Source organism: Jatropha curcas, chromosome 9 (assembly GCF_041381405.1).
Source record: "Jatropha curcas cultivar XTBG-Jc1 chromosome 9, XTBG_Jcur_1.0, whole genome shotgun sequence".
Classification (NCBI taxonomy): domain Eukaryota; kingdom Viridiplantae; phylum Streptophyta; class Magnoliopsida; order Malpighiales; family Euphorbiaceae; genus Jatropha; species Jatropha curcas.
In genome coordinates, this window is record NC_143159.1 from 18,402,905 (window position 1) to 18,426,623 (window position 23,719).

Consider the following 23,719-nt stretch of genomic DNA (forward strand, 5'->3'; position numbering starts at 1 on the left):
ACTCTTATAGCCCCTGCCAGTACCAACTCAGGCATGGCTTCACATTTCCATGGACTTCATCGAGAAATTACCAATTTATGAGTCCAAGGATACCATTTTGGTGGTTATAGACAGGTTTTCCAAGTATGGACATTTCCTTCCCTATCTCACCCTTTTACGGCACCTAAAATTGCCAAACTCTTCCTAGATAATATTTTTAAACTTCATAGCCTTCCCCAATCCATTATATCTGATAGTGATAAAATTTTTTCCCCAATCCATTATATCTGATAGGGATAAAATTTTCACATGTTTATTCTGGTAGGAACTATTTAAATCCTTGGGAACCAAACTGAACCTTAGCACTGCTTACCACCCACAATCTGATGGCCAAACAGAGAGGCTTAATAGATGTCTAGAGACATACTTGAGATGCATGACAGTTACAAAACCACATGCTTGGTGCAAATGGCTCAGCTTAGCAAAGTGGTGGTACAATACTACCTGCCATTCTAGCCTTAAAATGACACCATTTAAGGCTCTTTATGGGTTTGATCCCCCTCAGCTTTCTCACTTATCCCCTGGATTTACCACTGCTGCCACTGTGGAGGAATGGTTGTTAGAAAGACAGCGATGTCCCATGATCTGAGAGAGAATTTGTTGAATGCTCAGAATAGGATGAAACAGTTTGCTGATAGAAATAGAATAGAAAGACACTTTGACATTGGGGACTGGGTGTACCAGAAACTACAGCCATATAGGCAAACTTCTGTGGCACTTAGAAAGAGTCTCAAACTATCAACTAAATACTATGGTCCGTTTTTGGTACTTGAGAAAGTGGGTGCTGCTGCTTATAGATTACAATTGCCTGCTGATTGTCACATACAGCCGGTGCTACTTATTTCTCAGCTAAAGAAATGTTTGGCAGCTCATCAAACTGCTACTCAATCTGATTTTGGTACGCCAGTAATTGCATCTCAGCAGGTTATGGACAACAGGGTTATTACAAGGAACAACACCTCTGTTCCTCGGGTGCTGGTTTTGTGGTAGAACATGTCTCCATTGGATTCAACTTGGGAAGATATTTCTTTCTTACAGCAGCAATTCCCAGAATTCAATCTTGGGGACAAGATTGAGCTCAAAGGAGGGGATAATGTTAGGAATTAAGGACTATACTGTGATAAACATTGCTGTAATAGGAATTAATAGCCTGCATAGTATTTCAATTACTTAAAACTTGTGGCTAAATGTTTATATGGCTGCTGATGTCTAAATAGCTGAGTAGGCATTTAAATACAGCCTATTATATTTCTAATTGTATTTATGGAAAAAGACAAGTTGTAACATCCTCTTGAGTTGAGTCGGGTTGAACCAAACCTGGTTGGGGTAGAATGGATGATAAGTGGACTTATTTGCATGGAAAGTTTAGGACTTGTTTGCCTCCAAACATATAGCTTGGGTAGTAAGTTGTAGCCTTTGTATACTTGAGGTACCAATTAGAGAGTTTACACAGCCAAATCACTTCTTCTAGAGTCAACCCGTTCCTATCATTTTCACTTTCCTATTTTCACGTTTTTCATTTTCTTCTTACGTTTCCCTTCCATTTCCTTGCACTTTTCATGCAAGTTACGCAGTAAGTCCACTCCAAGTAAGTAGAATTCCTTGAAGTTATATGTTATTCACTCTTTAATTGAGTTATATTGGAGTTGAGTTATGAGAATTCTTGTGTATAGGAGAAGAAAGTTCAAAAGTTGCAGAAAAGAGAAGCTAAAACAGAGGTCAAGCCTTTTGACGTCAAGGTTTGATATCTCATGCTGTCTACTATTTTCTTTGCATGTAAATTGTGTGGTGTGTTGCCAATGAGATGATATGTTGCTTGTTGTTGGGTGGAAGTACTGGAAATGATGTGAAAACAGGGGATGAATATATGAAGCGGAAACAGAGTTTGCTGGAAATGTTATCAGCAACTTCATCTTGATTTTGAACTCATATAATGATGGAATTAGGAATTGTCATAGAAGAGTTATTTGTTCCTTTCTGTGTTAGCTTTACATGGGCTTTTGAATCATTCAATTTGGAGTTAGCTATTGAGAGTTATGGCCAAAAGAACACAGACTGCACAGAATCACGTCGATCGCTCGCGCATACTGGAAAGCAAGTCGCGCTCGCGATTTCCTATTGCGCGCTCGCGACTTGAGTCAGGTAGCTCTCTGACTCTCAATTGCACAACTCGCGCTCGCGATTTCCTATTGCGCGCTCGCGACTTGAGTCAGGTAGCTCTCTGACTCTCAATTGCACAATTCGCGCTCGCGAGGATCACATGCGCGGTCGCGACTTTGGCCAGAAGCTCTCTGACTCTCAGTATGCGCATCTCGCGCTCGCGAATCACACAAGCGCGCTCGCGACTTCATCTCGCGCTCGCGACTTGTGCTGCGCGGTCGCGACTTCAGCCAGAAACACACTGACTATCAGGATGCACAAGTCGCGCTCGCGACTTTCACATACGCAGTCGCGACTTGTGCTGTGACACTCTTTTGCCTTTCAATTGCTATGTAATCACATTCCTTTGCTCAACATGCATGCATCCAATCATTTTACAACAAAAATACAACATAAGAACATGGATTAAAACAACATGTAAGCATTTATATGGTGTGAAATCAAATCAATATGATGACCTATGACGTTGTGGAACCATTTATGTGCTATTGTGTTACATTGTTGACATGCTAATCTTAAGCTCCATTGAGGTTAGGTAGAAACCATGTAGATAAGGCTATGTCGCGACATAGAATAGCAGATCTGCGCCCCATACAGTTTGGAACTCCGGCTACAGGCCGTTGAGTGGATATGATGAAACCGTGCGGTGCAAATCCGGTTAGGGGCACCAAAACGGACAATATTGGCATAGGCGAATCCGGTTCGGGGCCTATAGCATACAGTTTCATCCAGTTTCATACAGTTTATCTTATCACTTCGGTTTCACTATAACCTTATGGAGCCATTCAGATATCTTGACATAACATTTCATGAATTATACAGGATTATAAACAGTACAAAAGATAATCAAGATATCATGAAAGTATCATAATGTGTGAGCTTATATGTGCCATATATGTTTCCATGGTTCGTTCTATATATGTATGTGTTTAATTGTTTCTTTATTGTTGAGATATCCACTGAGCATTATTTGCTCAGCGAGTTACCTGTTTAACTCGCAGGTTTTGAGACTGGTCCATAGAGAGTCCGCGTACAACTGCTGCAGTTCATCTGTAGAAGACTCGGTCTTCAGGGTAGAAACTCATTTTGTTTTTCTTTTTATGGCATGTACAGGGCACACAGTTGGGCCCATTTCATTTTGTAAACTTGTATCATGTTTTGTAAATTACATTATTTTTGTAAACAATACCAGCATGTTATTATATTCAATATACAGTATGTTTTCAGCATGTCAGACCATACAGTCAACCAGTTTGTAGCATCTCGACTCGGTTCATTCGGGTTTACGGGTGGACCGGGAAAGGGTGTTACACAAGTAATGAGAAAATATACTCTTTTTCCTAATTTCCCTTTTGTCTCGATTCTTCTCCTCTTTCCTTTCCTTCTTCTTCTCCCTTACTTTTCGCAGTGCCCATCTAATTTCTCGGTTATCAACCCTCGTTAAGCACTGCATGTTGCAGTCCCTTAACAATTTAGTTCATTTTGATTTAATTTTTTTTAAATATATGCAGTTCAATTTAATTTTTATTACATTAAAAAATAAGGCTAAATTCTACAAAAGAAAAAACAAAAAGCTAAAAGGTAAAACAAACCAAATCAATTACATTCTATTTGGTTCGGCTCAGTTTCTGGCGGTTTAAAAAGCCACCTACAAACGCTTGCATTTTGTATTCTCATCACTTCGATTCGGTTCTTTAGTTCAAAAAATTTCGATTCATTAAATTCAGCGAATGTCCACCCCACCCCTAAATACTCTCTGCCTGAACTTGGTTACTTCAGGCAAAACACATTTCAAAGCTCTCAAACAATGCAAATTCAGATAAAATTTAAAAAGACAATTTGCCAAAAAGAATCCAATCACAATGCCAATCGGGCTACAGAAATAGAAAAATAGTAATAGTAATATTAATAAGAGGTACAAGTGAATTTGAAGAATCTACACCAAGAATTTATCATACATGCTTCTTATCCATCAAAATTTGTTACAAACCAATCTTGATATCCAACTATTATGGAAGAATTAATAGGATCCAAAATACAGAGGTAAAAGAAACATTTGAAATAATGGTAGAAAAGGTATTGGGTGTATAGCTTGGCCTCAAAATAGAACAAAGAATATAGAATGGAATGAGTACTATGAAGAAGCTTAAAGAAGATCGTCATCGACTACTACACAGAGACGTATTTAAGAGAGACTTTTGCAGAAAATATTACCTCATCGTCCCCCAAAAAAAAAAAAAAAAAATGTTAAACAAGTCTTCTATCCACTGTATGTGCTTTTTCCTTAACGTTCAAATTTCAAAATTTGATGAGGTAATCGACAACTAGCACTCGTGTAACATTCTGGGGGCTTTAGAGGACTTACCGTCATCAATCGATAATTCTGCATGCAGCCAAGAATAATGTACAGAAATAGGCTATCAGCGAAAGAAATGTTATCTTGCGCAATTCATTCTATTGCTTGTTGACGAAGAGTATGTCGCTTCTCATCAGACCTATGACGAAACAACTTCGCTATGGCTCTTCTCTCGCAATCCTGCAACATAAAAAGTTAAAAGGAAAAAAAACAAAATTAAAAGATTAATAATAATAATAATAATAATACAAACTACAACTTGGTTTCCTTGGGCTATCGTTTAGGCAATAGAGAGAAAATTGTGGCCAACTGGCAGTGACAAATCCAGAAAATTTTTATATATATTCAATCAATGTATTTCCATTAGGGGTACTCTTATAAATTCAGTGGGTGCAAATACATAAATACCTATAATATCCTAGGTAAATTTATAATGTCAGTGGAGTAAAGTGACCCCATTAGCCATATAATGGATTCACCCCTGCCAACTAGTAACATATGCTACTAACATTGTTATGGAGATAAAATTCAGTAGAATTTTTCACCTTGAACATGTTAAGATAAAATGGTTTCCCAGGATTCATCCTTTTCAATTTCTGGTATGTATATGCAAAACTCAGTTGATCACGAGGAGTAAAGCGATCAACCTCATTGAACCAAAGACAAGAGAAAAGATTTGACATTGGAGTGTGTGCTCTCACAATTAAGGACCCTTCTGGTACATCTGTAGAAAGTACAATAACGTCTTGTTAAATAAAGGTGGAGAAAGTGAATCCATGTCATGAATTGCACAAGAAAATAAAGAGAGAAAATCTTACTGCTCGGAAGAAGTTTGTTTGGGTCAGAGGCATTGAACTTTTTCAGTCCATCAGCCTGGTAGAAAGTAAATTGCTCATCTATTACAGTATGATTATACTTGTTAAGCCTCTTGTTCTGTGCAACCTCTTCCCATACGCAATGGCGATCATAGTGATTAGAAATGGCATATTCATGACCTTTACGCCATAGAAAATACTCCAGAACAAGTAGAGGGTCAAGTTGAAGACGCAATTTGCTATCCAACCAGATCGAATACCTGAATATTTATATGCAAAAGTTTAAGATACAAGTGATGCAGCTTGTTTGCATGGAATCCTGCTTATCCAGAAAGTTAATGATTTCGCTGAGCATGCCACAAAAGTGTTCTGTATATAAGTCAGATAGAAATGTGCATTTGAGTCTATGCACTATACCAATACAAAAAGAACCAGAAAGAGCCCCTGGAATAGAACAGTGGTGGGAGGAGCATGTTTCTGGGATACATGCTATTCCACAACAGATACACATGTACATATATATATTTTTTTTAAAGGCAATTCATCTTTCTTTAGTCTTTCTTCTTCTTCTTCTTCTTCTCAAACTTTATTTTCAGATACTGAATTTTTCTCCCTAATGACTATATAACTTTCAGCCTTTAAAACTTCCTTCTTCCTAATTCTTCATCCCATCTATCGTTTTCAGCCAGAAACTTTTTCCAGTTTTCTCCACGATTAGATTTTCTCAAGGTTTAGAACTTTATATTGAGAACTATTTCCTTTACATAATATATTAGTAGGTAACTTTTTTAATAATTTTGGGCTTCCCTCATTGTTTTTGCACTTTGCACTTTTAACAATGGGGCATCATTTTGAATGCGCCTTGCGCTTTTAACTACCTAGATTCTGAATGCATAGAATAAATAGGTTTGACCTCCAAGGACATACAGGAAATACCCAGAACAAACCAAAATGGAGTATCCAATTACACTATTCTCCAGTTAGATTTCTGTCAGAGCATACTCTACAGAAATCACAACAGAGAGCCCAAAAATATGGTTTCAGTTAACAGAGTCAAACACAGCCCCATCCAAAATAGGCACATTCAATGTTATCTCATACTCCTTCATTTCAGGTATCGCCTCATAAATGTCTATAAAGGGTGAAACCCCATTAATGATAAAGGTGCAACTTTTCCTTAAGGCACCAGACAGAAAGAGAGAGAGAGAGAGAGAGAGGAGTCTGATACACAATCACTCTCCAAATCTCTCAATAAGTCTCTATTCAGCAAAAATTCCTAAGAATTAGATGCAATCTCAATTCACTTTGTGATTCTACATCTGCTAAAAAGTCTCACGAGTTGTTCCTAAATCTCCAAGAATTTAATGCTGTTGTTGGTTACTTTCTTTTTTTCCAATTTTTTTAAGGCTGTCATGTGAATATATAGCTTAAAATTGTATGCCAGCAATAGAAACAACACTAAAAAATAATTATAATACACAGGGCATTTCAAAATTGTGTACAAGACAAAGTCTAATTCTCACCTAGCAGAAGGGAAAAGCCGGTGTGGCAATAATTTTGGAATTTTGCCCACCCTCCGCATATCAGTATATGGTAGATTCTTCACTACCACAATCTTCCATAAACCAATAAAACCTGCTCTATCTGGCATTTGGCCTTCTGAAGAAACTGTTTGCAGAGTAACTTCATCCATGAACAAAACAAAGCAGACATTTTTCTTTGATACACGAGTGACCTGAGAAGGGAGAACAATTCATGACTAATATGGAGTACAACATGCACATATCACAGGATCATATGATAAATTTGTCCTTACGAATTATAGAAAACATAATACAAGATCAAGTGACTGTATGGTAAAGAAAAGTAAGGGGAACAAAAAGAGAAGGAAAATGCAAGGACACATGTTAAACAAGATATACAACATAGGAGGCTGTCAAATAGAAAGCTTAAGTGTCCAAGATTCTATGATCTTCACCTAATTTATACCTTCAATTGTTCTTAGGATACCTAAATATCATACAAGATATCAGTGTTATCCTAAACAAAATAGGAGAAGTTTTTCAACCTGCTGGACGACCATACATCAGCACAACATATTACAGGAGCTTTGCTCGGGAGATAGCAAAAAAATTACAATATCTCAGAAGTATTTGTTTATTACACATGCAATCACAGATTTACAGCTATAAAATAGAAAGTATAAAAACCTCGAAATTAAAAAAAAAAAAAAAAAAAGGTTATGTAGAATATACTATACATACAGCATATAATAATATTGAAAATGGCCAAAGAGAGAACATGTGCAGTCTCATTTATATGGAATGTTTGCCGCATACTAAGTATGATATTTCCCATTAATGCCATTTCCTCTTCAATGCATTATATTCTCACATAAACCACAATTCTGAATCTCATAAAGCACTCTATAGGACACAAATCTTAGTTATCACTCTGTTCTAGCAGTCTTTCAATTTCCAATCTTCAATCCAGTACTCGTCTTTCTGTTCTTAATTCATGGATCCAAACTGCTGTAAAAGAGACCGAACCGGTTTTCAGACCTATGCCCTAAGGTGCCAGATTCCTTAATAGTACTTGAATCAATCCAGAATCCTTCCCATAAAATTGATTCCCCGCCAAGAGGAAAAAAAAAAAACAAAAGAAATAATAACTAGTAAAGAAGTAAACAGAGAAGTAGGCCTATGGCAACATAGAAGGGTATAACAAACCATTCAAGGAGATAAGAGTAATAAACTCTTAAAATTCTAGAAAAAACTTCTAAAACAAATTAACTTCTATCCAAATGTTAAATTTTTGAATTGAATTGTGGACATATGTGCAGAAAAATGATGCAACAAGTCAATCCCCTCATCTCAAAACGATATTTAGGCATCAAGAAAATAGCAGATATTACACGCATGAAAGACAATTTACTTGGGATGGAAACGCAGCAGCATTATGCAGAAACCCATTTTCAAAATTAAAAAGAAATCAGTATACAGATACGGAGTATGCTTTTTCTGCCCTTTGCCCACCCCCACCCTAACACCAACAACTTTACACAATAATTAGTGCCAGTTCCTCGATCAAGGTTTCAACTGATGACATTAAAGCAAATTCTGCCAAGATTCCAGATACTGGTTTTCAAAATGCTAGAGATAGGAAGATTTCTATTCACAAAAAATAGGTGCTTCAAATGTTTTTCCTACATATACAAGTGATTGTCCATGGTGAACAAATGCATCATCAAGCATAAAAATGATATGGCAGCAAGAGTTATTGAAGCAAAAAATACACCAAAGGTTTTTGTACTCAATTTTACCAACACAAGTCAATCATACCATTTTACCAGCAGGTGACCTCAAGCGATCTGAATTTCCAAAGATACAGGAGATTACAGCAATGTGGCATCTACTGATATAATTAGCATCATCTTCAGCCAAATCAAATCCTGTACTTGGGGACCCTTCAGGACCTTTGACAAAGCCACAATTTACTTTTTGATCATGTACCAAAAATGAATCTTCACGTTCTTGCCAGGTCTGATGCCCAGCAAATCTGGGCTCCCATTCTTCCTCCTCATTTGGCTTGTCCTCCCTTTCAACATACTGCAATGAAAATCTTGCAAATTTCCGACTTTCAAAAGGCTCCACAAGTTGTGTGGTAGAATTTAGAAACTTCATTTCACACCCCCCTGTCAACCAAGAGACGTCAGAATGTGAAAATATATGCATAGAAAAACAATTTAAAACATAAAAGAGACTAGAAGACCAAAAATTTTTCAAGTCGTGTATGATAAAACCTTCCATGATGAAATATCATAACAAAAGAAGCAGAAACATAATCCGAGTACATCAATAGTGAATAGTACACACAATAAGAATACAAAATTAAAAACACAGAGACAGAGTTGCAAGTGTGCGAGAGCACAGCACATGTTGAGACCATTGGGACAGAGATCAGGTTCTCCTTGCAGAACCAGCTAGTTGAACAGCTAAAACAATCAACCAGGCATTTAGAAACACAAATAAACTCCTCAACCAGTTTCTTCCAAAGATGGTCTACTCTAAGAGACTTCCAGATTTTATTATTAAAATCAGACAATCAACTCTGCATTTGGACCAGGGCATGAGCTCACAAACTCACTCACTTTAAGTCAATCAAAAGCAGTATTGTTAGAGGTTTCTTAATTAAAGCACTCAATAAATTCAGGCCATAGTATGATCTCTTGATACAAAATTTTGGCCTTTGATATCCTAGTGGGTCTTGCTCTCAATTTTTCAATAGACGATTCACCTTTAATCTCCTTCCCAGAAACATCACTCCAAGGGATACAAATCATGGATCATAAGAGCTTTTCCCTTTCAGTGAAAGTCTATTTTCCCTTTGATCTTCCATTTTGAATGTCAAAGAGTTGCCATCTTTCTTCATTTTTTTTTTTTTGGGACAAATTTCCATGTGTGTCTACATATTGTTCTTATTGATCAAATTCCAGAAACATATTTCCATGAATCTATTACCAATATCAATACTCTGGTCCCCCTGTTAAAACAGAAATCAAATTCCTTCCTGGATCACGAGAAGGTCACCCCAAATAGATTAGTTGACAATTTGGGAGTAGAATTCTAGTACCCTCAAGCGTTATCAAAATTTACCATCAAGCATGCCTAAAATTTATATACTTTACATAAGTGCAAGCTGATTCATATAAACTTCATTATGGTAAACACTACATCAATATTGAAATTGGAAAATTACAAACATGCATTGTAAGCAATCTAATTGGACCAACATAATAATATAAATTTCCAAAAAGTGTTAAGAGACTTAGGGGTCGTTTGTTGTGCCTTATCGACAGCTTTTTGGACCTTCATCGTACTCGTTTAGACAACAATGAAATAAGCTTGTTTGTCTGAGCTAAACTAGTAAGCTACTACTCTGAATTTGCAAGCCAAACTTTGTCTAAACGAAAAAATCTTCTTTTAAGAACTAATTCAATAAGCTATACAACTTAGTAGATGAAAAGACAAAATTGCTCCCTATAATTATAAAATTATATCATATACTCCTTCTTAATCATTCAGCAATCAGCTCTTGATACCAATTCTTTTGATACCAATTCTTAATCATTCAGCTCAATAAGTTGTTAATACAAAAGAATTTACCCAAACAAACAACTCCTTAATATCCCACAATACCAGGTAAAACAGTTTCGTCTTAACAACTCAAGTCCCTGACCTGAGGACCACCAATAAAACAACACAGAATGTATAAATATGTACTGCAAATGTGAAAGTAGGGTGGGGGATGGCTAAGGCTAGTTGACTAGGTCATTTTGGCTGCTATTGAGTGTTTATAAGAATTCATGTCATTGACATAAGGTTAAACTTTATTCTTTAAATAAGTTCTCTGTGCGGAGGCTTATGTATGTAGGGGTCATAAATGCATTTTTCTTTAAGGTTAGCTTGCATAACTGAAGCAGCTGTCTTCACCATCTCTAAGTTGTGAATCAAGGGGATGACTATTTGCAGCATAAATTTAACTGTGATGCATCCCATCCTTCCAAAGCAATATGCATGACTATATGCAAAATCAAGTTTTATATGTTTTAGATACCAAAAAGCAAGACCTAACCCCACTGCTTCTCACTGCCCAACTGAGGTTTACAGAAAAGCTCTCAAGTAACTAATTAAGCCTAAACAAGAGGAAAATGCAGGCATACAAGAAAAAAAAGACTAAATAAGAGCAGTACACCAAGAAATCTCAGTCTGCTCCACCTGTTTAATATAAGAAATTAATTTTTACTAAGAAATTTGTTGCATCAAGGACAATGAGACAATGAGGTATCCTTATGGTTTGCTCTTCATCATTAAGTCCATATTAAGTGTGAAACTTCTTTAATGAAAACTCCTTTTTATAAACCTATAACTGCAGTAAGGAAGATGCAGTTTCATCCAGTGTACTTCAAACTCCTTCATGTTTTTGGCTCATGTCCTAGGTATTCCATCCATTATGAATGACATGTAGCATAGATAAACTGTGTTCAAAATAAAATACAAAATGAAGCCAACAAAAAAATAAATACCTGCACACATTAGTTAACAAAATGGAAATATGCTCAAACCCACTAAAATTTTTTCCAGAAAGTTGCTATGTGATCAAAGTAGCAACAGATGCTTCTTCATAACTATTCTTTCCAGGGAAAATCAACATTTCCAGAAGCACAAAGCCATATTTAACCAAGGAAAACTGATTTCAATTGAGATTAAGGCATCAGATGTGCATATCCGTAGTACCATGAAAAAAGGAGGAGGAGGAGGAGGAGGAGGGGTGGAGAGAGGGACGAAAATTACCAGAAAATTTCCGGCGCCTAGGTTTTCTTTTTGATTCCGACTGCGATTTAGTTGTATACTGACTGCCACTAGAACGAACATGTCGAGAATTATTGTCAACATTACCCAAAGTTCTGGACTTCATAGGCTTCTCTAACATATCCTCAGATACTTCCCGATTTCCCTTGTCAATATTTTGCACCTTAGTTTCAGCATCATGGACATTAGAGAATTCTTTATCATCTTCACCATGGGATATGCCTATAACAGTGTGGCCCCCACTGTCATGTTCAGAATCATCATAATCCTCTGCATGAAAATCATGGGAATCTATACCATCATCATACTCGTTATCAGTATCAATTGCCTCATTCTGCTCTCCATGATCCTCATCATCAAGTGCCCGATTTTTAATGTCATTTCCCTTTCTTGATTGGCCAGCATTCTTTAGAGAGGCCTCATACTCTGCCTCATACCTTTTCAATTCTTTACGGCCATCTTCATTGTACAATCCAACTCCTCTTCGATCTAAACTGTCAGAAGCATCATATTGAGAAGCCTTTTCCTGTACATTCTTCACATTTGCTAGAACATAACCCTTTTCCACAGATTCATCCTGAACTTCCTTACTATCATGATCCACATCATCCATATTATAATCTACATCCCTTCTTCTATCATCCTTGTCCCAATACCTAGAATCCCGTCCATGCCCCACAGAACCTTGGCCAAACCCAAGCACTCTAAAGTTATCGGTCCGTGTAACATTGGTGAGAAAATCAAGGTCAGTCTTCATCTCATCATCATCAACACTATGAACATTTATTTCTGCACCAGTACAGGCATCATCATTATGTTTGTATGAGTTACAGAGACTGATAGGGGGGTAAAAAAAATAAATAAATAAATAAATAAAGGAACAAATGACCTAGTTATACCAATATGGAAAATCCATACATGTCTATAATTGAAAATTCCAAACAAAGTAAAAAGGCCAAGCCGGCACAATTCATTGCACTAAACACAATGCACTTGCTAAATGAAAGCAGCTCGAAATAGTGATTATAGTTTATATCCCACACGTCAGGCTACTATACTGGTTGGTTAAGATGAATTTTCCAATTAAGCTCCATTTTGAAAAATACTGCAGCAAGGAAAGGACTAAACAGTCTCATTATCATGCATTTTATTACTTCTTTTCCCCCTCTTATGTGTTTCTCAGGTTTTAATCACAGGTTTGTTAGTATTTGACATTCGAATTAACAAAAATGAGAAGTAGAATCTCAAAATTTTAGAACCAAAAAACTTAACAGAAATTCGATCTAACAAAAAAGGAAGAAACTAGAAAACAAACGCGTAATGTCAATGTAGCTAACAAACCTAAACGACATAAAATGCCTATTCACTGATTCAAATTAAGCTACCTTTTCTTCAATAAACCAAAAACTAACTCCAATTTCAAATTTCACTCTCTATCTTATTTTCCTACACTTTCTCAACAACCAAACAACAAAAGCAACAAAAAAGAGAAAAAAAAAATCAACTAACCAACCTTTATTATCCTTGGAGAGGTAATAGTACGCTAAAACAGTGACAACGAGCACAACACAGAGAAAAACAATGACCGCACCGATCGAGAAGCTAGTATTTCTGCCTTTATCGGATCGACCAGATCGGCGAACCCGAACCGGCTTATACTGCTGCTGCGGCGGCGAAGGAGAAGCACGAATCCCAACGGCGACATGATCCGACGTGCCGTTTGAGTAATGGTGTCCAGATTGCCTGTACTGCGCCATTTCTTCTACACATTCATTGTTGTAGAAATGTGTATATCGTCTATGTAGAGGTTGTGTATAGATATAGAGAGGAAATGGGAGAGAGATTTTAGGTGTCTGGTCTGCAAGAGGAGAAAGAGAAGGATATAGACTTGGAATTTGATGTTTGATTGATTTTTTTAATTATTTTTGTGTTTATTTTTTAATATAAAGATCGGAAAAGAGAGAGAAAGGGCTCGACCGGCGATGAAGTTGCCGGTGGTGGAGGTTCGTTTAATCATTATTTCCAAATTTCTACGTGGGGATTGAGTAATGTGAAAATCCAATAATAACCCTATACAGTTGTACCCGATTTGACACTTGACTTTCTTAGGATAATTAGTTTATTTAATGATCGCGACTGATTATTTGGTTAAATAGTAATTTTATTTACTGATGATATGGACGTTGTCTTTGGCATCGTTTCAAGTTCACGCGTTTGTTGCCTTTTATTTGAGATCGTTTAGGTGTGAAACGGAAACAAAATGTATTTGTTCTCGAATGATTCGATAGTCTCTCATGTGCGACTATATGCTTTGTGAAGCTAATGAGTATGGAATAATTTCTTTTAAATATCTTTTCTTTGTTTCATTTAAATATCTTTGCCCAAAAAATGGAGTAGAAAGCTATTATTATCTGTGTTTTATAATACTTATCACATTTAAAATTTCACGTCCCTTAACAAAACTATTAAATTTATCTAAATTACAATAAATTGTTAAGTAAATTGATTATATTACTGTTAATTTAATACTAATTCTCTAATAAAATCATTAAATTGAAGTAATAATTATTGATTATATATAAAGGGTAAGTATGAAAAAAAAGATTTATTACTCCTTAAAACTTCAAATGTGACAAGTATTTTAAAACAAACTATTTTTTCAAATGTGATAAATATTATGGATCAGAGGTAGTATCTCAAATCCTCGAGAAAAATTCATTACATTGTAGACATTTAATTTGGATCATTTTTTAGTTCAGTGATGATAATCAATAAATTTTGCTAATGAATGATGGATAATATATAATAGACAATGAACGAAATATTATATCTCAATCAGTTGCTTCCTACTTTTATCATACACCTCATTCAGCCTTGTATATTGTTTGATGACTTAGAGGGGTGGACTCGTTTGCTTGGAAATTCTCTTCCATGAGATGTTTTTCTGTAAGTTCTACTTATGAAAATAGTTTAAATCATTTTACCTCTCAAATTGTGAAAATGAATTTGGTCTATTCGAGTTCAATAGAGGGTTTCCTTATGGGAAGTAGGCCATGGGAAAATCATGTGCAATGATCAGCAGAGAAGAGAGGATGAGAACTGTGTATTTGAGGTAACCTCAGGTAAAGTGTTAGTGTTGTGGTTTATTGTTGGTCCAAAGGGAATAGAGATTGATCTAGACAAAATCAAGGCAATTTAGGAAATGGAACCGCCTAATACAGAGAAGCGAGTGAGAAATTTTCTGGAAAAACTTCAATATATTAGTAGGTTCATGTCAAAGTTGTCCATCGTATGTGATCTAATTTTTAAGCTATTAAGGAAAGATCAGCCAGTCAAGTGGAACGATCATTGTCAGATAGCTTTTGATAAGATCAAGAACTATTTGTCAAGTCTCCCGATTTTGTGCCCACCTAAACCAGGGAACCCATTAATATTATACTCGATCGACAGTGGAAGATTCGAAAATTGGCGCCATGTTAGCACAAGCTGATGAAGCGAGTGTTGAGAAGGCAATTCACTACTTAAGCAAGAAGCTTCTTCCATATGAACAGAAATATAACTTGATCGAAAGAACTTGCTTAGCTATGGTTTGGAACACTAGAAAACTTCATCATTATTTTCAGTCTTATAAAGTAATAGCGGTTTCCAAAATAGATCCAGTTAAGTACTTATATGGAACACCATCATTGGTGGGGAAATTAGCAAGGTGGTTAATCCTATTAGAAGAATTTGTCATTGAATATGCTATAAAGAAGACCGTCAAAGGATGAGCAGTTGCAGATTTTCTCGCAGCATATCCAGTTGAAGACGATGAACGGTGGGAAATTGATTCCCTGATGAGCATTTGAACTTAATGGAAAAGAAAGGATAAAAGCTCTACTTTGATGGGTCAGCTCACATTAAGGGAGCAGGAGTAGGCGTCTTGCTAGAATCTCCACAGGGTGAAGTTATCCCAATGTTGAAAAGGTTGCGATTTGCAGTTATGAATAACATGGCAGAATATGAAGCTTGTTTATAACATGGCAAGCTAAAGCCTTGAATAACATGGCAGAACATGGCAGAATAACATGGCTGATTGTCGTCCAGGCCGAAGAAGTCGAGGTCATTGGTGATTCGAAGTTGGTGATCGAGCATGCTAAAGGAAATTGGGAAGTCAAAAAAGACAGGCTAAAGCCTTATATTGATTATTTACATGTTGTTATTCAAAAATTCATAAAAGTAACCTTCACACACACTGGCAGAATGAATAACAGAGTTCCAGATGCTTTGGCAAATTTAGCATCAGCTTGGGAAGAAATATCATCTATGCATAAGAAGCCTTTTGTAATGTCTTCGGGTAACATCCCGTGCTCTAAAGGAGAACGGATTATGGATATTGAGAAAGATGATCAGCCATGGTTTCATAATATTCTACAATGGAAGACCGAGAGAGTTATCTTGATTCAGCTACTGGAGATGACAAACGAGCCTTAAAATGCTTGACACTACAATTTGCAGTATTAGATGGTCAGCTTTACAAGAGAATGCCAGATGGTGTATTGTTAAGATGTGTATTGATGAAGAGAGCTGAGGAAATAATGGAATAGATTCACGCAGAAGTTTGCGACACTCATATGAACAGAAAAGCTTTAGCAAAGAAGATTCTTAGACAGGGGTTCTTCTGGTTGATAATAAAAAGGGATTATATTTCTTTCGTGAAAAGGTGTTCGAATGTCAAATTCACGAAGACCCGAGTCATATTCCACTATTAGAATTACATCCATATATTTTGCCATGGCCTTTTGCAACTTGGAGAATATATATTATTGGCAAAATCTCACCACCAACATCCAATGGACACGAGTTCATCATGGTGGCAGTAGACTATCAAGAAAATATTAAAGAAAATGGCCGAGAATCATCAAGATTTGGCTGGAAAATTGAAGTATGCTTTGTGGAGTTAAAAGACCACCACCAAATCTGTCAATGGGGCAACTTCTTATTCTTTGATTTATATAATGGAAGTTGTTTTACCAACTGAGACAAAAGTGCAGTCCTTACGCATAATGATGGAATCCAGAATTCTAGAATGTTAATAGACCGAAAGCCTTTATTAAGAGTTAACTCTCTTAGATGAGAAAAGGCTTAATGCTACATTTATGGATCAGCTATACAAAAGGAGAATGACTAAGCACTTCAATAAAGAGTCAATCCAAAGCTACTCAGAGTAGGAGATTTGGTCCTGAAGTAGATGAAGCCGAACATTCATGACCTAATGGGAAAATTCAAGCCTAATTGGGAAGGTCTGTTTTTGATGAAGAAGATGTTTCCAAAAGGAGCAATGAAGTTGTCAAATCTAGAATGCAATGAGTTTATAGAGCCAGTCAACTTAGACAGGTTGAAGAAATTTTATGTATAAGACGAAACATTTATGGCAAAGCCCAATTAATTGAACTCACCTTTTGTGCTTTTATTAACTCTAAAGCTTATCATGAAAAGTTTGTCATTGTGCAAATTATGCAAATTTGCATTGTGGATAAGGAATAAAAGGAACTATCTCAAACATTTTCAAGCAAAAGGCATTCATTCATAATTAGTGTATGCATTTGTAAATAAATTGCATTGTTAATAATTGTCTAGTACATATCATTAAAAAGCAGGATAAAGGCATCTATTTGTCAGGTCCTAATAAGAATCTAGATGTCAGAAGATCAACCGACTCAGAATCAGCTCCGACTTAAGAATAAGTTTGCAGCCACAAGTGGTATAAGGAAGAGGATGAAGTGTCGACTGCATCAGAAATGGGGACAGTGGTATGACTGGGCTAGGTGGCAATAAAATGGGATATAAACCTCTGCGTGATCAGCCCGCCTGCGAATCGAGTATAATCAGAGACAACCTGATGACGACCATACTGCCTAGCCACGCGACTAGGGTAATAAGCAATCGCCGTAGTCAGTCCACACAGGGGTACGCAGAGCATATATGAAGAGATTGTGACTCGCTCTATATACACCAAGGGCAAGTCCATCTGACGCCTTCAGTAGTAATATCCTAAAAAATTGTTGTCTAGTCCTTGACGGTATCTCCAGTCAAGTGGTGGTGGCACCGGACAAAAACTCTTGGCATGTACTCATACATCAAGTGATCTGAAGGTGGGTCCATCACTTGAAGCTTCTTATAACCCCTTAACTGCAAATGCATACAAACAAAGGAAAAGGAAAAAAAAAAGGGCTCGTTAAGTCGAAAACTTGTAAGGGCGGCTTAAGTAAAAATTAGAGCATAAAATAATAATAATAATAATAAATAAAATGCATTTACCTATAGTAGAAGCGGACTTCCTATTAGGACAAGCTCCGAGTCTGAATCCCGAGCATATTCTCCTACCCAAATCAATGTTTCAGTGAGAATAAGCAAAAACGGCGTGCATCACTTGCCATATTTTCAACTATAGGTACTAGCCGAAGGCTGCCATAACCGTCAATACCACTTAACAGGAGATACTAGCTCAGAATATAGAAACAAACTAGTGGAGCCCAATACAGACTAGTACGGTCCATCTCTAAAGCGCGCTCTACTAGCGGTGGCAGGGGCACGACATGAACTCCAAGCTCATAAGAGAGTATCTCATAAGCCAAAAAGCCAAACATTGGAAGAATCAATGAAGCTGGGTTAATTCCTAGCGAGGCACCACAGGAATCTCTTTAATTACTGGTATTCTACCAGAAATGATACTGAACTCTTCAAATATTGAATAGATCTCGAAGTTGTTGTATTGGAATAAGTTATTTGAATGATCAAAATGGTTTATTAATCATTGCAATAATCCGGGTTGGACCCGAAATGTTACAAAATAACTCATCCCATCTAACTCAAATGGTGCAAGTGAATCTCAATCTTCCCAAGTTAGACTGCGGAACAATCCTTCAAAAGTAAGGTCTGGTGCCTAACACCTTCCTATGATCATAGCTAACTCCCCTACCCAGTTTCTGGTTAAAATCGAATTAGTCATTTCTTTCATTAAATTTTCCCTAAAGAGGGTGGCGACTCCAAAAATAAAGTTCTTACCAAAGTATGAGCTATTTTTACAAAAACCTCTTTTTGAAAAATAAGTTCACTTTTCTGAGGATGTTAAAATGGTCTAATAAGAGAAAACCATTTAATAAATTAAAATAAACCAAGCCGTTTTTCCTTTAGTCATTTGCAAAATGGCTAGAGATCACCTTCCCTCCATCCTCGATCATTTTCCCCCACTTTGATGATATTTTGCTTTTTAAGCAAAATGTCATTAAAGTCTAAATTAGATGCGCAAGTAAGAAATCCTTACTTGACGGTTGTGAATTTGCCATGTCTTGGTGAGACAAGCGGGTGTCCTTTGGACCAGATCTCATTCTTTGAATGACTTAGATGGAAGAAGTGCACTATTTTGGTAGCTTTGCTGGTTAGATGTGCCAATTTTGGCAAAAACTCAATGAAAGAATTGCACATGATGGTGGTTGACGTCTTTTATGAATGAATGCGCTCTTGTGGCGGCTTTGATTTAGGATGCGTCACTTTGGACGAGTGTCTCACTCCACTTTGGACAGGTGCGTTCTTTAAACGACTTGGTCTGAAATGCGTCAGTTTGGACAGGTGTCACTTTCGACAAGTGCATTTTTTGAATGAATTGATTTGAAGATGCATCACTTTTAATATATCTGCATGAAGCAACTTTGCTAACAAGGAAATAAAGGCCTTTGGCCAATTATGGTTAGTACCACAAGTTTCGTTATTATGCCCGAAAAAATGTTTTCGTGTGAAAATGCGTGACTGTGCACAAAAATTTGAATTTGCATGACTTTGCACAAAAATTTATGAAATTATTGAAAACCATGTTGTGGCACTCAAAATGAGGAATGTATTACCTGTTAGCCTACTTATGACCAGCAGTGATGTCCTTGCTTAGGTGGCGAGCTGTGTCGGGTTGTCAGCTAAGCATATGAGCTAGATTGTAGCTGATGGGCTAGACGCTATAGTTGGGCCTAAGAAGCTCAAAAACTTATATAAAGGTGGAAAGAACCTTTTAGGTTCCACTTTCATCCTTTCTGCTTAAACTTTCTTGGAAATTCTCTGAATCTCCGTCTTATTTCGAATCGACGTGGCTGCCAAAAACGTTGCGCACTGGATTCCCAAGGGCATTGTCATAGATCCTGTGGCTTGGGAACTGAGCATTAGCCTTCGATTGTGGGAGATTTTGCCCACCGCGGGCAATTCAATCAGCATTCGGCTGGATTTGTCTAAGCACCTCTGCTGGGGCAATACCAAGGTTAACCTAAGCTCTCCTTACTTTTTCTTTTCATTTTTCTGCATGAGGAACACTGGAAACACAAAAATAATAGGTTAGGAACTGAGATTTAAGTTAGACCTTTACCTGTTTGGCTCGATTTGCAACTGTGGTGTGTCGCTGTGGCATGTGCTATTGTTATTGAGGCATGTGCCACTACTTATCAACAACTAGGTATGGCATGACAGACATTGCTAATGGTGTGCGCCACTGTACTAGTGCCTGGCGCCACTAGTTGGCAGATGAGTCTCTTTTAAATTTCTCTTTATCTTGCAAAGAAGAACACGTGTACATTTTTGTGTCTGGAACTTATTAATTGATATACTTACGTTAGTTTGTTTTGTAGAAGAGCATTTCTGTCACGACCCATCACCACGGCCAGAACGGCACTAAGGCCCAGGTAAGCTTAAGGCCCCCGAGGCCCGTAGTAAGCCTGAACTACTAAAATTCAACTATCTCAAAATGAATTCCAAACACTTAGCCCATAATACCATGCATAATAAACCTCAAATTTATATTATATCTCGGCCCTGAACTTAACATCTTAAATATTTCATAAACCGGGCCAACTTTGTAAAACATTAGATTTATAATAAGGGTTAGTTAATTCATACTATCACATAAGTGAATAATTAAATATCCCTAGAGGTTCATTGTTTACAATCCCACAACTGTGGAGTCATTAATAGTTAGATACAAATAGATTCTTATGCATATAGTTACATGACAAAATAATTACTAAACTAGAAAAATTTCTTTCTAGCTCTGCGGTGAAGAAACAGAGCTTTACCGGGATTAGAGGAATCTACTTCCTGAAAAATTGAATAAGTTATGTGAGTTTATAAGGAATACTAATTAATGTAAAACACACATATTCACACAAATGTGCAAATATTTCAATCCAGTCATCCGACTAGTTATATGCTCACGCAGACAGTCACACAAATGGCATCACAAAAACACTCACAATTATTAACATCTTCACATATTCACATCACGTGAAAATTGGTCTGTGGGGTCACCGAAACCTCCAATGAGCCGTCCTCCCATATGGCTCATCCTCTCATGACGTGTGCACTAGGGAGCCGATCCCCATACATGGCCGACCGGTCTAATCCTTACTTACCAGCCCTCTCATTGTGTTTCCATTCTCTCTTTTCTTTTCCATACCAACAGGACGTCACCCTGAGGTTTTCTATATCATCCATATCATATTATCCATATCATATCATCAGGTGCACAAGGGGCACCGATCTTGCCATACCTGGTCGACGGTCAAATCCCATATTTTCATCATTTCCAGGATCGTCCTCACAAAATCATGTTGACCCACTTCATCCCAACTCCACACAAACAAAGCATAGCAGTGTCACAACAAAAATAATCAAACAATGCAATTAATCACAAGTATATCAAACAATTAAATATCACAATGCAAATGCACAATTAAACATTCATATTCAAATACAAAAAATATAGGAATATTAATTAACAATATAATATAATAATTAATTCTTGGAAAATAAATCAATAATAATAAAAATAAATAAGAACCTTATTTTGATTATATCAAGTTAAAGAATTAATCTAAATAAACCTATTAACTTAATTATTAATTATAAGTAGCCTAGATTCTATCGAGATTTCGGCAGAACCTCCCCTAAAACATGACTAAACCAAAATTCAACAATACGTTTTCAAAGCCCATGCTTCGGACAAATTCAAGACAACTAACCCCGTCCACCATAACCATTATTCATTCATCTACTCATTTACTCAATTCACACAGCCCATCCATTGGGTAATCAATCAAATTTAGTACCCATCCTCCTTCAACTTCAACCATAAATTTACAAATCGGTTCCAATAATATTCATATAAGTTATTTAATAAATCATAAGCTAACTAAATTAATAGCTTTATGGTAATTAATTTGTTAAGCTGTTAAAACTTACTTTAACAATATCTAATTATAACTACTACCTATTTAAATTCGATTCTTATGTCAATATCGAAAGTGGTTAGGCCTTCCAAATCTTGGTTAATCAAAACTTCGCATCTAACCATTAACTGACTAAAACTCGTCTTACTTTTCTTATACACAACCAACTAGTTTTAGACTAATGATCATCTAATTAACTAACTAACTAATTCTAATTTATCTTTCTCATCAAATCACCTAATTATAATTATAATTATAATTATAATTCATGTAGTTTATTTGATAATGTTCAAAATTAATTTGCAACTACATTATACCAATTAACTAATTCCTAGCAAGGATTATATTTGATTAATTATTTATTCGAATTCAATTTAATCAATTAATAGTTTTAAATTTTGAATTTATAATAAAAAAGGGGAAATAGGTCTTAGGGCGTACCGGTCGAAAATCAAATGACGTTTCCATGATCCGCACGAGGTGAGAAGGATTCTGCCTCTTGGGGCCCGCCGGATTGTCGCTGGTCGATTGCTGGACCGCCGCCGCCACCACCATGCATGACGACGATGATTCGACGACGATCTGTATGTATGCAAAGGTGATTTCTCAATAAAACCCAAATCGGAGATTTGAAGCCTAATCAGTAGTCCTTACTACATTTTTTAGTTTATAAAAAAATGTCAACGTCCCTAATGGAGTTGCCAGCTGTAAGCCCCCTCCCAAGCGCCATGGGAAAGATCCAAAGGACAAAGTCTAACCAAACTGGCCCATTGGTCAGTTCATCATGGAAACTGGTAGGACTCCTTACGGTTCTTTTTTTTTATTTGAATTAGGTTAGATTGTTTATCAAATTATGGCTCGGTTTAGCGCTTAAGTGATGTCGGGTTGGCTCTTTGGAGTGCTTTGACTGAGTGTGGTGTGTTTAGAGTTGCCACCTTAATTTTTTTGTTTTCGGGGAAAATATAAGGTAAAAAACCCCGTGTTTGACTTCATTTACCTTTTTTAGGATAAAAGCACTAGCCTCAAATTATTGGGTCGGGGACTAGATTTTCAGCTTCTTTTCGAATGAATCAATGGTTTGGGTATTTAATTGAGAAATCAAAATTAGTGTTTTGCATGAATGTCAGACTATCGATGCATGATCATACTTATAATGCATGGCAATATCAGAAATATAGACAAAACATTAAAAGCATGAATAATGTAAATAAATGTGCGATTCAGAGGGAGCTCAACTCTAGCCTCGTTTATTGAGGACTCTAGGTCGTGTGATACATTCCCCTAAATCTTGACCAGTCAGTTTGGTCGAAGGCTCGCTACTTAGACTGAAATCCGTAGGTATGCCTTCGTACCTCGTTTGTATGAGGATCAGAGCGCACGAAGTTCTGCCATTGATTAGGATGGTAGGATTTTGAGGGTGCCACTTATAGAGTGGGCTTAAGGGCTGCCAGGCAGATTGGGCTAGGTTGAAAATTGGTTTTGTTGGTTTTCGTCAGCTGAATCGGGCTTTACATGCCAGATGGACCGAGTTTAAAGCATGCAATGTACCAGATGGATCGGACTTAAAGCATGTAATGTGTCGGACGGACCGTGCGTGACAGTTTATCAGGTGCCAGATAAACCAGGCTTAATTGACAAATATCGAGTTTAGTAATTTATACCCTAGGATAAGGGGTCAAGAGGTTGGGAGTTGCAAGGGGGTGGCTTCAGAGTTTCACGGTGAAAAAGACCAAA

General features: G+C 36.8%; 3 protein-coding genes across 3 annotated transcripts; 2 read left to right on the forward strand and 1 right to left on the reverse strand.

Moving 5' to 3' along the window:
* The first annotated feature begins 612 nt into the window (after nucleotides 1–612).
* Nucleotides 613–1,029, forward strand: LOC149493733 (uncharacterized). Its single transcript, XM_089726322.1, has one exon. The coding sequence runs from the start codon at nucleotides 613–615 to the stop codon at nucleotides 1,027–1,029; it is 417 nt and encodes a 138-aa protein (XP_089582448.1).
* Nucleotides 1,030–4,074: 3,045 nt separating this feature from the next.
* On the reverse strand, nucleotides 4,075–13,746 carry LOC105632052 (uncharacterized). Its single transcript, XM_012214364.4, has 7 exons — nucleotides 13,255–13,746; nucleotides 11,724–12,530; nucleotides 8,712–9,064; nucleotides 6,894–7,105; nucleotides 5,374–5,630; nucleotides 5,101–5,279; nucleotides 4,075–4,735 (listed from the first exon to the last, which is right to left on the reverse strand). The coding sequence occupies exons 1-7, from the start codon at nucleotides 13,496–13,498 to the stop codon at nucleotides 4,649–4,651; spliced, it is 2,139 nt and encodes a 712-aa protein (XP_012069754.1). The 5' UTR covers nucleotides 13,499–13,746; the 3' UTR covers nucleotides 4,075–4,648.
* A 2,039-nt stretch (nucleotides 13,747–15,785) lies between these two features.
* Nucleotides 15,786–16,214, forward strand: LOC149493734 (uncharacterized). Its single transcript, XM_089726323.1, has one exon. The coding sequence runs from the start codon at nucleotides 15,786–15,788 to the stop codon at nucleotides 16,212–16,214; it is 429 nt and encodes a 142-aa protein (XP_089582449.1).
* Nucleotides 16,215–23,719: the final 7,505 nt, after the last annotated feature.